The sequence below is a fragment of the Brassica oleracea genome, chromosome C6 (genome assembly GCF_000695525.1).
Source record: "Brassica oleracea var. oleracea cultivar TO1000 chromosome C6, BOL, whole genome shotgun sequence".
Taxonomy (NCBI): Eukaryota; Viridiplantae; Streptophyta; class Magnoliopsida; order Brassicales; family Brassicaceae; genus Brassica; species Brassica oleracea.
The window spans coordinates 26,419,918-26,434,088 of NC_027753.1; the positions used below are offsets into that span (position 1 = coordinate 26,419,918).

At 38.1% G+C, this 14,171-nt stretch overlaps 2 protein-coding genes and 2 long non-coding RNA genes across 4 annotated transcripts; 3 read left to right on the forward strand and 1 right to left on the reverse strand.

Moving 5' to 3' along the window:
• Positions 1-469: 469 nt before the first annotated feature.
• On the reverse strand, positions 470-931 carry LOC106297856. The gene has a single exon (XM_013734009.1). The coding sequence runs from the start codon at positions 929-931 to the stop codon at positions 470-472; it is 462 nt and encodes a 153-aa protein (XP_013589463.1).
• Positions 932-6,593: 5,662 nt separating this feature from the next.
• LOC106298462 (increased DNA methylation 3-like) lies at positions 6,594-8,021 on the forward strand. The gene is made up of 3 exons (XM_013734595.1): positions 6,594-6,746; positions 7,233-7,452; positions 7,586-8,021. Exons 2-3 carry the CDS (start codon positions 7,278-7,280, stop codon positions 7,837-7,839), a joined length of 429 nt encoding a protein of 142 aa, XP_013590049.1. The 5' UTR covers positions 6,594-6,746; positions 7,233-7,277; the 3' UTR covers positions 7,840-8,021.
• Positions 8,022-8,746: 725 nt separating this feature from the next.
• On the forward strand, positions 8,747-11,917 carry LOC106299212. Its single transcript, XR_001261717.1, has 3 exons — positions 8,747-9,426; positions 9,768-9,932; positions 10,042-11,917. It is a non-coding gene; the product is annotated as an uncharacterized LOC106299212 (long non-coding RNA).
• A 277-nt stretch (positions 11,918-12,194) lies between these two features.
• On the forward strand, positions 12,195-13,157 carry LOC106299230. The gene is made up of 3 exons (XR_001261726.1): positions 12,195-12,370; positions 12,449-12,495; positions 12,636-13,157. It is a non-coding gene; the product is annotated as an uncharacterized LOC106299230 (long non-coding RNA).
• Positions 13,158-14,171: the final 1,014 nt, after the last annotated feature.

Below are 14,171 nucleotides of genomic sequence, written 5' to 3' on the forward strand. Positions count from 1 at the left end.
GGAGAGGTTTCAGTACCATCCCAATGATAGAGAATCGAACTCGTGACCTCTGGTAGTCGTGTGTGAGAATCTCGTTGAAACCAAAGGTCATCAGCTATATCTCAAAAATTGTATAACTTTAAAATTTACATTTATTAAAATTTTATTAGTTTCAAATTGTGAAAAAATAGTTAATCATTTTTTTGTGGATTTTAGTCAAATTTTAATGTTTTCTAACATGTGAAAACACTAAAAACACATATTTTAAAAAGAGAGAATATCAAATATTTGGGTTTTTTTTTTTTTTTTTTTTGGCATCAAACGACTATTCTATTACTCAAACTTGAGGTCTATGGAAAGAACGTGCATTCCTAACTAACGAATCTGCAGTCTCATTTTGCGTCTGTGGGAGTTAGCTGATCTTGAAGTCCGAAAAACACAACCGACGAGTTTGAATGATTTTCAGCTCAGTTGAGAAGTTAGGCCCAACTTATGGTTGTTCTATCATTGCAATCATGTCTTTGCAATCTGTCCCAAATCTTTGACAGGGCGAGTGTTGTATCATGCTCTCCATTGTCCATTGTAGTGCTTCCAGTTCCGAGTGTAGCGCTGTTTCACGCCTCCTTAAATTCATTGTCCCCATGAGTTGAATCTTCCTCATGATATCCTTCCACACCCATCCCAATCCACTAAACTTAGTTGTGGAAGTCCATGAACCATTCACCATGCAAATATTACTCAAGCTTAAGGCATGTGTTTCTTCAGCAATATGTGCCTGCGGAGGAACCGGTATAGTTTCTCTCGCATTGTACCATGCTTGGCATTCACTCTCTGCATATCTGACAAGTTCCAATGGGTCTTTGTCTATGCCTCTAAACAACTTATCATTTCTAGCTTTCCAGATGTACCAAATTATCCAAGGATAAGGATCTCTATCATCTTCTGGCTCCATAACACTATTCTTCCTTCAAAAAAATAGTCCATATTAGCATAAATACTCGGTACAGGGAAGATTTGAGGGCTCGATGGTGTTGAAGATAATTCTCATGCTTGTACGGCCGGTGGACATTCAAAGATCGCATGAGTAACAGTCTCTTCTGGCTCTCCACATCTTGGGCAATAATTATCGCATCGCAGATTGCGACGTACCAGATTCCTCGATACCGATATCTGTCCTGAGATTAGTTGCCAAATAAGATGACAAATCTTTTGTGGCGCATTCACCTTCCAAGCAAAGGCTTGGAGTTTGGTTATGCTGGGTTGTAGAACTTCTTTATCCTCTGTATCTCTTATCAAATTTGTAGCAACTCAGTATCTAGACTTGACAGTATATTGACCATTCTTGGTGTAACTCCAGCAAAATGTATCACGTCGGTGAGTAGGGCTTATGGCCAAACTCTGGATTATCGGTATATCCTCTTGATCCACATATTGTTCCAATAATCGAGCATCCCAATCCTTTGATTCAAAATTAATAAGGCTGCTGACGGTCATCTTTGGGTTTACTACTGGGACCCGGGCGCGAGCCGGTCTTGCTGGCATCGAAGGAATCCAAGGATCCTCCCATACATTAATTTCATATCCTGAATGCACTTTGCTTCTGATACCCAAAACTAATAGCTTCCTCGCAGCTATAATACTCGTCCATACATACGATGGGGTATCCACTGCGCCAGTTCGCAATGGCGAACTCAGACGATAATATTTTCCCCGAAGAACTCTCGCCACTAATGAGTCTGGAAATTGAACAAGATGCCAAAGCTGTTTAGCCAAAAGAGCTAGATTGAATTCATGGATCATACGGAAGCCAATTTCTCCTTCCTCTCGCGGTGCACACATTTTTCCCCATTTTGCCCAGTGAATTCCTCTTTTTGGTGGATTTGAGCTCCACCAGAATAGGGCAATGGCACTTGCTAAGTTCTCATATATCTCCAAAGGAAGCAAGAAACTAGACATGACATAAGTCGTAAGAGATAACAAGATAAACTTGATTAAAACTCCCTTTCCTCCCTTAGATAACCAACGACCAGTCCAACCATTCACTCTGTGTAATAGTTTCTCTTTTAAGAAAGCAAATAGTTTACACTTTGATCCACTAATATCCTCTGGGATTCCTAAGTAGGAACCCATCCCGCCTTCGTTTTGAATACCAAGTGTATTATTGATCTGCTGTCGTTCATTCGCTGAAATCCTTTTACCAAAGAGTAATGAGGATTTATCAAAATTAATACACTGACCTGATGCTTTCCCATATTTCCTGACTACTTTCATAACTTCTTCACATTCACGGGGCTCCGCCTTACAGAAGAAAAGGCTATCATCAGCAAAGAGAAAGTGAGATACCGGGGGGCTAGCGCGTGCGACTCGCGTCCCGTTATCTTCCCTTGATTCTCTGCTTGATTAAGAAGGCTAACGAGCGCTTCCGTGCATAGAATAAATATGAAAGGAGAAAAAGGATCTCCTTGACGTAAACCTCTTTCAAGAACAATGTTTCCCCTTGGTTCTCCATTCATGAGGACTTTATACTTGACCGAAGTGATGCATCTCATAATCCAGTCAATCCATATCTCAGAAAAACCCATCTTCCTCATAACTGCCTCAATGAATGACCATTCTATCCTATCGTATGCTTTGCTCATATCCATTTTTATGGCGATTCTATTTCCCGTCCTCCCGGTTTAGTTCTCAATGCGTGAAACATCTCCTGAGCTATCATGATATTATCCGTAATCTGTCTACCAGCAACAAAGGCTGATTGAGTCTCAAATATCCGTTGTGGAAGAAACTTCTTCAATCTTTGGCATAAGACCTTAGATATTATCTTATAACTGACATTGCATAGACTTATAGGTCTAAACTTTGCCATTTCATTTGGTTTTGTTGTCTTCGGGATTAACCAGATGTTCGTGTCATTCAGTCCCTGCACCAATGACCCCTCAAAAAGGAATTGATTAACCATACGAGTTAAATCATCTTTGACAATATCCCAAAACTTCTGATAGAAGAGAGCTGTCATTTCATCAGGTCCTGTGGCTTTTTCTGGGTGCATAGCGAACAAAGCTAATTTGACTTCCCATTCAGTTACTGGAGTAGTAAGATCTTCATTTATTGCTCCAGTAATCGTCGTCGATGCCTCTGATAGCGCATCAGCTATATCCTCGGGGTTGGAAGACTCAAATATTGTCTAAAATAGCTAGTAGCAATGGCTACTAATCCTTCCTCATCCTCCACCACATTTCCATTTTCATCTAGGAGTTGTGTTATCCTATTCCTTGCTCTTCATTGCTTCACCAACGCATGGAAATATTTTGAATTCCTATCCCCTTCCCTTAACCAGAGAACCCTACTTTTCTGTCGCCAAAACATCTCCTTTGCCTTAAGAGCAGCAGATAGTTCATTTAGAGCATCTGCTATTTCCTTAGAGGTAGCATCATCATTCGAATATAGTCCCTCTACCTTCTCCTTAAGCTCCTCCACTAACTTTTCCGAATTCACATTATTTTGTTTCCTCCATTGACTCAAAGCTTTTTGACAGCTAGCAATATGTTCCATTATATTCGCTTCAGGAGGTAAATCTTCTGACTTCCATCCTCAGCTCCTCATTATCCAGCCAGCGTTTATCAAATTTGAATTTCTTTTTTTTCCTCACTGGTTTTGTGAGAATGTCTACTAGGACCGGACGATGATCCGAGCCCCAAAGCCTGAGATACTTAACGGCTGAATGTGGAAACTTTTCATGCCAATCCTCATTCCCCACTGCTCTATCCAATCGGCATCTAACAGTTGTCCCTCCTGATCTTTTCCCAACCCACGACAGCATATTCCCAGTAAATGGAAATTCTAGCATGCCACAATCACTCAACATTTGCTTAAAGGGCAAGAAGGAACTATCAGAACGCCTTCTGCCTCTTTCCTTTTTCACTATGATCAATTATTTCATTAAAATCTCATATCATGAACCAAAGTCAATTTCGAGTTGTTGAGAAACGCGTAAGACGTTCCCATACATGATCCCTACGTTCTAAAACAGGGTCTCCATAAAAAAATGTCATAAAGACTTTTACTCCATCAATGACTGCCTCAATGTCAATCATTCTGTTATTCGAAGATAAAGCATTAACTTGAAATTCATCCATAAATAAAAGAGCTAATCCTCCGCTAAGGCCAAGTGGCTCAACGGTAAACAAGTGGTCAAATCCTAAGTCGGGCTGAATGTTTTGCAACAGCAGCCTCCTATTCTTCGTCTCAGAAAGAAAAAAGAGTCCTGGGCGATGCTTGTGACACATCTCCGTAAGGCGTAGAACTGTGAGGTCGTTTCCAATCCCTAGACAGTTCCAACTGAGTGTCCTTATAGATAATCATGTGATGAGTTTTTGGAACCCATCAATCCATCACCTTTGGACGAGCTACCTCTTTGCTTCTTGGAACTCTGGTAATGTCGCCTTGACCTGCTTGCGTCTCTAGTCTTATGAACTCCTTGAGATGAAGAGGAAGACTTACGAGGAGTTCCCCGATGAAGGATCTCAATTTTTTTACTCTGGAAGCCCAATGGGACATTCGCTTTAGTGCCTTGCTTACTGATCTTCAACGCTTTAACATCATGGCATGTAGTCTTCATGCTCGCAACATGCTGAGCCGCGGTGTCCTCCATCTCTTTGAGGTCCAAACCAAGAAAATCTTCATCTGGTGCTTCAAACTCCATCACTCCATCCTCCTGCTGATCCTCAATGTCCATATCGTTTAAAGCTGCAATGATCTGATTATCTCCAACGGTGGTTACTGGTTCCTGATCACTGAGACTCGTGAATGAGAGGGATTGAGTAAGCCCTTTAGCGCGCTTTGTAACATTCTCATCCATGTCATGGTCACCTCGGGATGGCGTAACAATAATGCTAGCCCGTCTCTTAGCGGTGTTAACCTCTCCCGACCTGAGGCCTTGTTGACCATTAGAGCCATTCAGTCCATTGTTTCTGATGGGAGAAGTTTGTTCATAGGGAACAATCTCACGAGAGTGTACTGATGGTACTGTATGCTTGGTACTCTCCACTTTCGCTTGCCAATTCTGCTTCTGATGGCGATCATATGGACCTTTAGAAGCTCGAGAACCCCCATATCTGTTACTCCTAGAAAGATCAGAATGGCGTCGCACTATCCTATCCGCATGTGTGCCTTGTATCTCACCAGAATAAGGTTTCCTCTGCGCATACTTCCTATCGTCCTCACCATACCCTGAACTGACTGAGTTTCTAGTAGATGTTTCCATGTGTTGCCCGTAACGGGAGAGAGCATTTGCACGGTGATCATTGTGGGAGTTGTGGCGCTGTGACTGTTCCTGTGGTAGTTGCATCCTCGTAAAGATACCAGGACGTTCTGTATGTGGTTGAAGTCGAGACCGCATGTCCGAGACAGAAGGACAATTATCCTTCTCATGCGTAAGCATGCCACACGTAGAGCAGTGTTTAAAAAGCATCTCATACTTTATCTTGATAGTAACCTCATCCCCATCCTTCGTCTCCACTTTCCGTGAGAATTTAAGAGGTCGACGAGTATCCACATCGACGAGCATACGGCCCTCGGCTACGTCCAAAGTGTCAACATGAACATGGCCTAGTCTTGCACCAATGTTTCTGAGATTTTTATCCGTCCAAAGATGCAAAGGAATACCAATCACTTGAACCTTAAAAGGGATGATCCAAGGATAATCATCGTGAACGATGGGTTCCCACCTCACCAGCCCAAACACGCAGAAGTTGAAGTGAAAAGGACCCTGTCGAAGAACAAAGCTGAGGTCTTCTTCCGAAGTGAAGTTGATGAGAAACTTCCCATTGCCCAAGTCATTGGCCGTAATGCGATCTGCCATTCCCCATTGCGATGGCATCTTCTGAAGGAGCTTCTCGAAATTTTGTTTCTTAGGGTTGAGAATCTTTCCAATAAGTGATAAGCTAAACTCATTGACGATTAACGTGTCATCCTGATCCGTCAGTTTGATCGGCGTATCATCATCCTCATAAAGGATGCCCTTACCTTTGAGGTCCACCATGTGGCTAGAGCGCTGCCTGTAATATGATCCCATACGAAGATATGGAGATCAGATCACAGATCTAAAGAGATCTGTGTTACGGCGTGGAGAGCTGGAGTGTTCTAAGCACAAGCGAGCGTATGTGGTCTGAGATGATGGGGATCTGGAGCGCACTTGCGAGTTCTGATAATCCCCACGTCGATGAACGTGGTGATTAGATGGAGATCAAAGTTTCAAAGGAAACTTCAACCTAGAGGAGTGGCCAACAAGAATCAAGCCATCAAACACACTATGCTTGGGAGATACAGCATCGAAGGGACTTTCCAGGAGCAAAGAGAAATGCTTTGAGCACAGGGAGTGTAGGGTAGTCTCCCTTGCGCTGATGCAGAGTCCGCCAAGTGCAGGATCAGTGTCAAAACGATCTGGAAGGTGAGATCGCCATTTTTGTCTCTTCGAGAGCGGCTAGGGCTTTCGAGATTTGAGGTTTATTTAAAATTGTTTAAATGACAATATGTATATATTATTTACTGATATTATTTTTCAATATTTTGTTTATACGGTGGCTTAGTCAGTTGGTCAACAATGTACTTGACACGTGACCTCTATGGATTAGTTACTTTAACCAGCTAGTTATTTGGCTTCTTCATCCTCTCCCCGAGTCGACAAAAATCACCACTAATCCACAGACGACGGTCAAAGCCTTCTGAAGCCGAAACAACATCATCGAAGACTCACCGAGATCGCTACGGTACCTAAAAACATCTCTCTCTGTCTCTTTTTTTTTTTTTTTTTGCTTAATCAGCTCGTGCTCGAATGTGACTTCGTTATCGCCCCCGAGAAGTTTCTTGGGGCTTCAGCTTAGACTGTAGATTAGGGTTTTTTGATCTTCTTTCTAGATGTTGTCTGTCTCTTCCACGTCATCTTCTCGAATTCGATTTAGGGTTTTCAACTCGGAGCAAGATCCCTAATTCATTATTTCGCCGCTTATTCTAGGGTTTAGTCAGACGATCCCAAACTGAATTAGTAGTTGTGATTGAGCTTTAGATTGTCAATTAACTCATCCCTATAGCTTATCATCATCATTCCAGAGATGGGTTCATCGAAAGTTTTAATCTTTTTCAATGTTCTTGTAAATGGTAGAAAAATTGGGGTTGAAAGGATCAAACTTTATGTGTCTTAAACTTTGCTTACTGCTTTGATTTGATTGTTTGTTTGTTTTATCTTACTTTAATAGGTGAGTTTGGGTTCTGTCCCTTGTGGAAAGCATACAGACAACACCATGAACCCTGAGAATCATCCGACCACCACTCACTCCAAAGTGATCTCACATGTCTTTTTCACCGGTACCGCCAAGCAAGGCTGTGCTGGGCCACCCCTTGGTCTTGTTGATATTGGTGTGAGCGACATTGCCTACATCTTCAGAGTCTCTCTCCCTGGCATTGCCAAAAATCAAGGTCCGCTTTTACTTCTGTCATATGTTGAACGAGAATGGATGTATCATTGTTTTGAGTTTCATGGTGACAAAAGTTACATTTTATTCACCATCTGCATATGAAAGGACTCATCTTTGTCTCATCTGTTAACTAGATAAGATCAAATGTGAGATTCAGAGAGAGGGAAGAGTATGCATACAGGGAGTAGTACCTGAGATTGCCATTCCAAGCGATTCAGGATGCTTATACAGAATGCAAGTGCAGCAGCTCAGCCCTCCGGGTCCATTTTCCATCACTTTTAATCTCCCGGGGCAAGTGGATCCTCGCTTGTTCTCTCCAAAGTTTAGAGCTGATGGGATCTTTGAAGTTGTTGTCGTCAAGCTCGGTGTACGCATCCCAACGTCATAGTTAGGTTCCTTTTTCCATTAACCAGGTTCTGTTCAACTGTGTTGTGTAAAAACATGTTCACAATGTTCCCGAATTCTTAAGACGCTCTTGGACTTGGAAAAAACCGGTTAGATGTGAAACTGGTGCTGTTTTGAGCTATGGTTTTAGCCCAACCAAACACTAAACCAGATTATTTTGGATTATTGGATCACCGTGGACAAACCATACATTAATAGTTTAAATAATTTCAATATATAATTATATATCAACAATTAATAATACAAGAAAAAGTTTATGTTTAAAAATATAGTGAAATATTTAACTACAATATTTTTCACATATCATCAAAACATAATAATTTAAACTATTAAATAATTCTTGTAACAAGTTAGAACATATAAAGAAAAATATAATGAAACTAAATTTAATAAGTATTCAAATGTTTTATGTGGATAATGAAATTAACTTTTAAATCCAAAATAGCAAAAAGCAAAACTTTATATCTGGAATTGATTCTAAAATCTAAATTGTCAACAAAAAAAAAAAAAACTAATATTAAATCATATCAATTAATTTAGTTTTTGCAATCATCATTCACTTCAATTTCTTAGAACTGCATACTGAAATTTTAATGAAAATTTAAAAAACTTACAAATGAAATAATTTAGTTGATATTCAATTATGCTCACAACGAGATGAATAAACAATTTGGCTAATAATTCAAATTGTTAACTTTTGATCATATCCAAATAACTTCAACGTTCATTTAAACAAGCATAAATATATACTTAAATACTTTACAAAATTTAAATAATACCAAATTATATATTGGGTTATTTATCAGTTCAGCCCGTAGTAAAATCTCTAATTTTAGTAGATTTAAACAGATTTTATTGGGATTTAAAATAAAAGACATTATGGTGCATATCTTTTTTTTTTGTCAACTGATGTTTTATTAACCAAACTCTATACATGTAAGACCAGAAAAGAAAACAATTAAGATATTACAACAAGGTCCAAGAAGGGCATGCCCATAATGAAAGAAGAGATGAGCCACTCAATCCACGCGTCAAGACTCGAACTCGCGAGGACACATGTAGCTTTTCGGAAAGCCCACCACCAATCTTCACCGACAAAGAGGTCTCTCGACTGATTCTGGCAAACCACCGGAAGTCAACTAAAGTGATGGAAGATCCGCTCGACATAGCAGCAAATCCATGAAGACCAATCGTCAACACCACCATCTGGATCCTCGTCTACGACAGAAGAATCAACCACACACAAACAATTTCCAAGATCCAATTATCCTGCATCTAAACTATTCATCTTTGATGATAAGAAGAAGCTTGAAGATGAACAAGCCCTAACCAGGGGAGGATAAAGCAATCAGATCCAAATTGAAAGAGGGTTGAAACTTTGAAAAGATAAAGAGACGAAGATCAAACAAAAAGAAAAAAAACTCTAGTGACTGGAGAGCAAGCCGGCCGACGTCACCGAAGGACTAGTCAACGTCGCCAGAGTCAAAAGCTGGACGACAACTTCCGAGGAGATGGAGCTTCGCCGGAGTCGGATGCCGGTCGGATGAAACCGAAACCGGGGAACAAAAAAGTGAAGATCTCTCTCACTCTCAAACAATCTCTAAACTTTCTGGAAGATTTTTTATTGATAAGAGAGCAAAAGAGTTCGAGAGAGAACTCTCTCTCTACGAGAGGAGAGAGACCGACGTGTCTGGCAAATTTCGAATAGGGTGCATATCCATAGCACAGCCAAAATTAAGTTTATAATCATATCAAAGTCTTGACTATGATATAACACATATTATTCTAAAAAGTGACGGTTATATCCTTACATGCGCATGAAAAGTGTTACTTGTTGATGTGTCTTTTTCTACATCACTGAAACGGTTTCGTTAACTTAAAAAGTGATTTTCACTTTCTATTTTCTTACAGGCGAAGAACAAGATCGATTTGGGAGAGCGATTGTCAGTCGGGTTTGAAAAGGAAAAATGATTAAATCAGATACTTTCGGTTGTTGAGAACGTCAGACGTTGGAGATTCAAAATCAGTCTTACGGCGGAGCTTTCAATTTCACGGAGCAAACGAAAACGAAGCAAGGTGACACTGGTTTGATTGAATAGCATAAGGGAAAAAACCATCAGTTTTAGTGTAATCTCTTCCCTCGATTAATTTACTGTAATTTACTCGGAACCACCGTTTTTTTCAGATTTGGTTTGAAGTGGGTTACCAGTGCATCGGCGAATACGGTAATGTGAAACATAATTTTTAGTTTCATTTTTCAGTTTGTATTTTTCTATTTTGCTCCTTAAACTGTGACCTCTCCATGGATGTCTTTGTGTATTCTGCTTGTGTTTGCCAACCAAAGTTTCTGGGTTCATGGGTGGGGAAGAACGTGATGTAAGATGTCAATTATAAAAGTATACTATATGAGAAACGTAAATAGTATAGATACACATGTGTAGTAGACATAGTCAATTATTAGGTATAAAATGATCTATGTACATAGTCAATAGTATAGATACACGTGTGTAGTAGACATAGTCACTTTCAGTTGCAGCGAAGACATATGCGGTTGCAATCTTCTCAGACATTCAACCCCGCCCAACTCCCGTAGTGACTTGTTGGGTGGAACCCTGATGTTGTTTTTTATCTACTCATATGCTACTTATAGTGACATATTGGATGGAACCGCTAAGTTGTTCTTTCTCTACTCATATGCTACCTATAGTGACCCGTTGAATAGAACCCCCTTTGTTATTATGTCTACTTTTCAAATGTTTACTCGCATGCCGTACCTAATTTTCAGGAATTTTATGTACTTTATGCAGTACATATGAACGATTGTATTGTCATCTAGTAGTTGTATCATTTCTATACTATTATCTTTTATACTATAAAATAACTTTCAACTATTTGCGCAATAATTAGTAAATATATGGGTATGTTATATTAAATTATGCCAATTGAAAGCCCTTATGGTTCAAAGTAGTTTCATGTGTTTCTTCTACCAACAGATAACACATTCACCGACCTTATATCATCAATTTGTGTACTATTTCGGAAGTTTTGTATGGTTCAGTACAAAATGAACGTGTTTCAAACTATACTATATATGTTGTATAGTAGAGTATAATACATTTTGTCATAAGTTTTCCAACCCTTGGTTAAATTTATATATGTATCCTTTAGAGGAGAATCCCAAAATTTTGAACACTTTAAGTTCACTAGTTTTATCATGTTTTTTTTTTAATTAGTGTAGAACTTATGTCAAACTGTACGATACTATATTATATAACATATAGTATAGTTTGAAACGGCAACCATGCTTAATATACAAGCTACACAAATGCGCACATGTGGAGTATTGTTGTATAGTAGAGTATAGTACAATTTGTCACAAGTTTTCCTACCCTTGAGTAAATGTATATTTGTTTCCTGCAGAGGAGAATCCAGAAATTTCGAGCATTTTAAGTTCACTAGTTGTATCATGTTTTTCTTTTGCAATTAATGTAGAATTTGTGTCAAACTGTACGATACTGTATTATACAACATATAGTATAGTCTGAGACGGAAATCATGCTTAATAATCGAGAGCGGCGTACTTGGTTGGAATTGAACCCACAAAACTCGGGTACGAATCCTCCCCGTGACCCATTAACTATATTTTAACCCTTCAAAAAATTCTTCTTGGATTCGCCACTAGCTACAACTTGTCTGAACGCATGTATTGAGGATCTGTCTTCTTTACCTAAACTATACCATATATCGTATAGTATAGTTTTGTTTTGGTCACCTCTTACCTATATAATTGAACCTTATTCAACCTCACATAAGAACGTGGAAACAAAGCGAACTTGGAGGCCAAAATGTAGACATACTAAATTGAATATAGGATAGTCTCGTTTCTATTATGCATAATAGAACATGTTCGTTTAAAAGCAATTGAGCACATGTGTTTTTAACTTTACTCCTCTTTGCCTTCACTCACACGCGCTTACAGGGTTATTCCTAGCAATATTGGATGTAACTAGTCCCGTCAAAGACTTTTTTCTGTAGAATAACTATAAGCTTAATATTATGGTCCAATATGAATATTCACCAAATTCTCCCTTAAAATAAAGGGAAAATTGTTTTTTTAGACTAAAAAAATGATAACATTGTCCTATTAGAATAATCTCATATAGTTTATGTCCTATTAGATTAATTATTTTCAAAATGACAATAACACCCTTAAATTTTTAATTTTAAATTCGTAATTAAAAATAAATAAATCAAAATTTTAATTTTAAATTTGTAATTACAGTTAATAAATTAGTCTATTGTATTTAGATATATTAATATTATAATAATTTAAATAACATTAAACATTAAAAAAAATCGCCAATCTAAACCTAATCCCCTCCACCCCGACGAACTCTCTCCCTCTTTCTCCCTTCCTCTCTTGGTTTCGACAACAACGACTGAATCTCCTACCACCACCCCCGACGACGGCTCCTCTTCTCCGGCGTAGTGTGTTCTCCGGTTCCCCTCTCATGGTGTGCTCTTCATCTCTTCTTCTTGGATTTCATTTTTTTTGTTTCTAATCTGGTATTTAATTTCATGTGTGGGAGAAGCTCTTCATCTCTGGCGTGAATCTCTTCTTCTCCTGTCAAAATTGAAGGTAAGTCATCTCTTCTCTTTGATATTTTGTTTTGTTCTTTCGATTAACAAAAATCCAAAATTGTATGATAGTCTCATTGTTACTTTGTTTTGTTCCAAAAATTCAAAATTGTCTGATATTTGGGTTTTTACTTTTTTCAGGCTTGAAAAAATAGGTTTTATGTTGTTGGAGCTGGACTCTTCACTGGTGTCACAGTAGCTCTCTACCCTGTCTCCGTCGTCAAAACAAGCTTTAAGTTGCTTCCGAAGATATCGTTGGGTCTGAGCAAGACAGTGATAAAGAAAACAGCGACGAGGAGAAGGAAGCTCAAGGCAGTGACACTGACTATAGTGAAGATGGAGAATAAGCCAATGGCAAGAAACAGAGCACTCGTGGCAGAGGACGTGGTCGCGGCGGCCGCACTGGTAATGGAAAAGGTTCGCCGGTCGTGATTCAGTGAATGAGTCCGCATGATGTAGATGTTTGACTTGGGATAGAAGCAACTACTGATTTTAAAATGAAAATTACTATCCATAATTTATGGTCCTAAGACTAATCATATTGATTAAGTTTTAAGGTCGTGATGAATGGTTTGTTTCATCTTCACACGCAATCCCTAAGCTTATTATCGCACAATTTCTTTTGTGCTTCTCTTCCGAACAAGTAAAACCAAACTTTTCTAAGTAGAAACGAGCTCAAAGGATTTGGTTTGTGCTATGTGGAACGTCTTAGTTGTCAAATCTTTAGTTTATGTAATGATATTTATAAACTTTTATATTTTATAAAAACACTATGAGTTTAGTAAGTTGGTTTATGCGTCTATGAGTGTGTTTGTGTTAATGTCATTTTGGCAATGAAATTTATCAGGCCATAGTCTTAAAAATCTTTCTTTTTCAAATGTGGTTGGACGTCCTACACACAATATCCTGTTTGAACACAACTCATACTTTTCCGAATTGAGATTCTAAACACAACATCCTATAATGAAATAAAAAGTGATTTTTATTTAACTAAATGATTAAAAAGAACAAAACTGCTAAAATAGACCTTCCAACTCGAGTTGGGGCGCTACCTAAACATAAACCATCCATTGGACTACCATATCTTTCATATAATCATTGGTAATGATTTATTATTAAGCGTATGTTATTCAAAAACATCTTTCGATTTTTTTTTTTTAAATATGGAAACAAAATATTTCAAATATTTTCTTCTCTTATTTTCGGAACTGGTTATCCTTATCCGTAGAATCTGTATTCTACTAAATTTAGAATACAATAATCATGTTTGAAATCAATTTCTACATTTATTAGATTTATAGTAGTGTGTAGATTCCGATTTCTACAAAGTTTAGATTTATGGTAATGTGTACATTCTGAATTCTACAGATTTTAGAGCGATAGGTTAAGTGCGGAATGTGTATTCCAAATATTTTTAGATTACTATTATTTAAGCAGATCATGTATTCTAAATATAGTAGATTCAATGAAAAAAATGAATTTCATTTTCTACTTCGTAGAATGCCAATTCTACTTTCTGTAGAACAAAATATGAAATTATGATTTAAACATTTTTAGAACTTAAAAAATACCACTAAGTTGATATAGGTATTTTATCATTAGTTACCGCTTTTTGAATTTTTCTTGTTTGTAAAACTATTTATTTGAATTATTTTTGAAAATACTTAAGGGTATTAA

Bases quoted from the DNA above. Each gene is read 5' to 3' on its own strand.
- LOC106297856 (XM_013734009.1), bottom strand. From the start codon at position 931: ATGGAGCCAGAAGATGATAGAGATCCTTATCCTTGGATAATTTGGTAC.
- LOC106298462 (XM_013734595.1), top strand. From the start codon at position 7,278: ATGAACCCTGAGAATCATCCGACCACCACTCACTCCAAAGTGATCTCA. The intron at 7,453-7,585 runs GTCCGCTTTTAC...TCTGTTAACTAG, and splicing joins TGGCATTGCCAAAAATCAAG to ATAAGATCAAATGTGAGATT.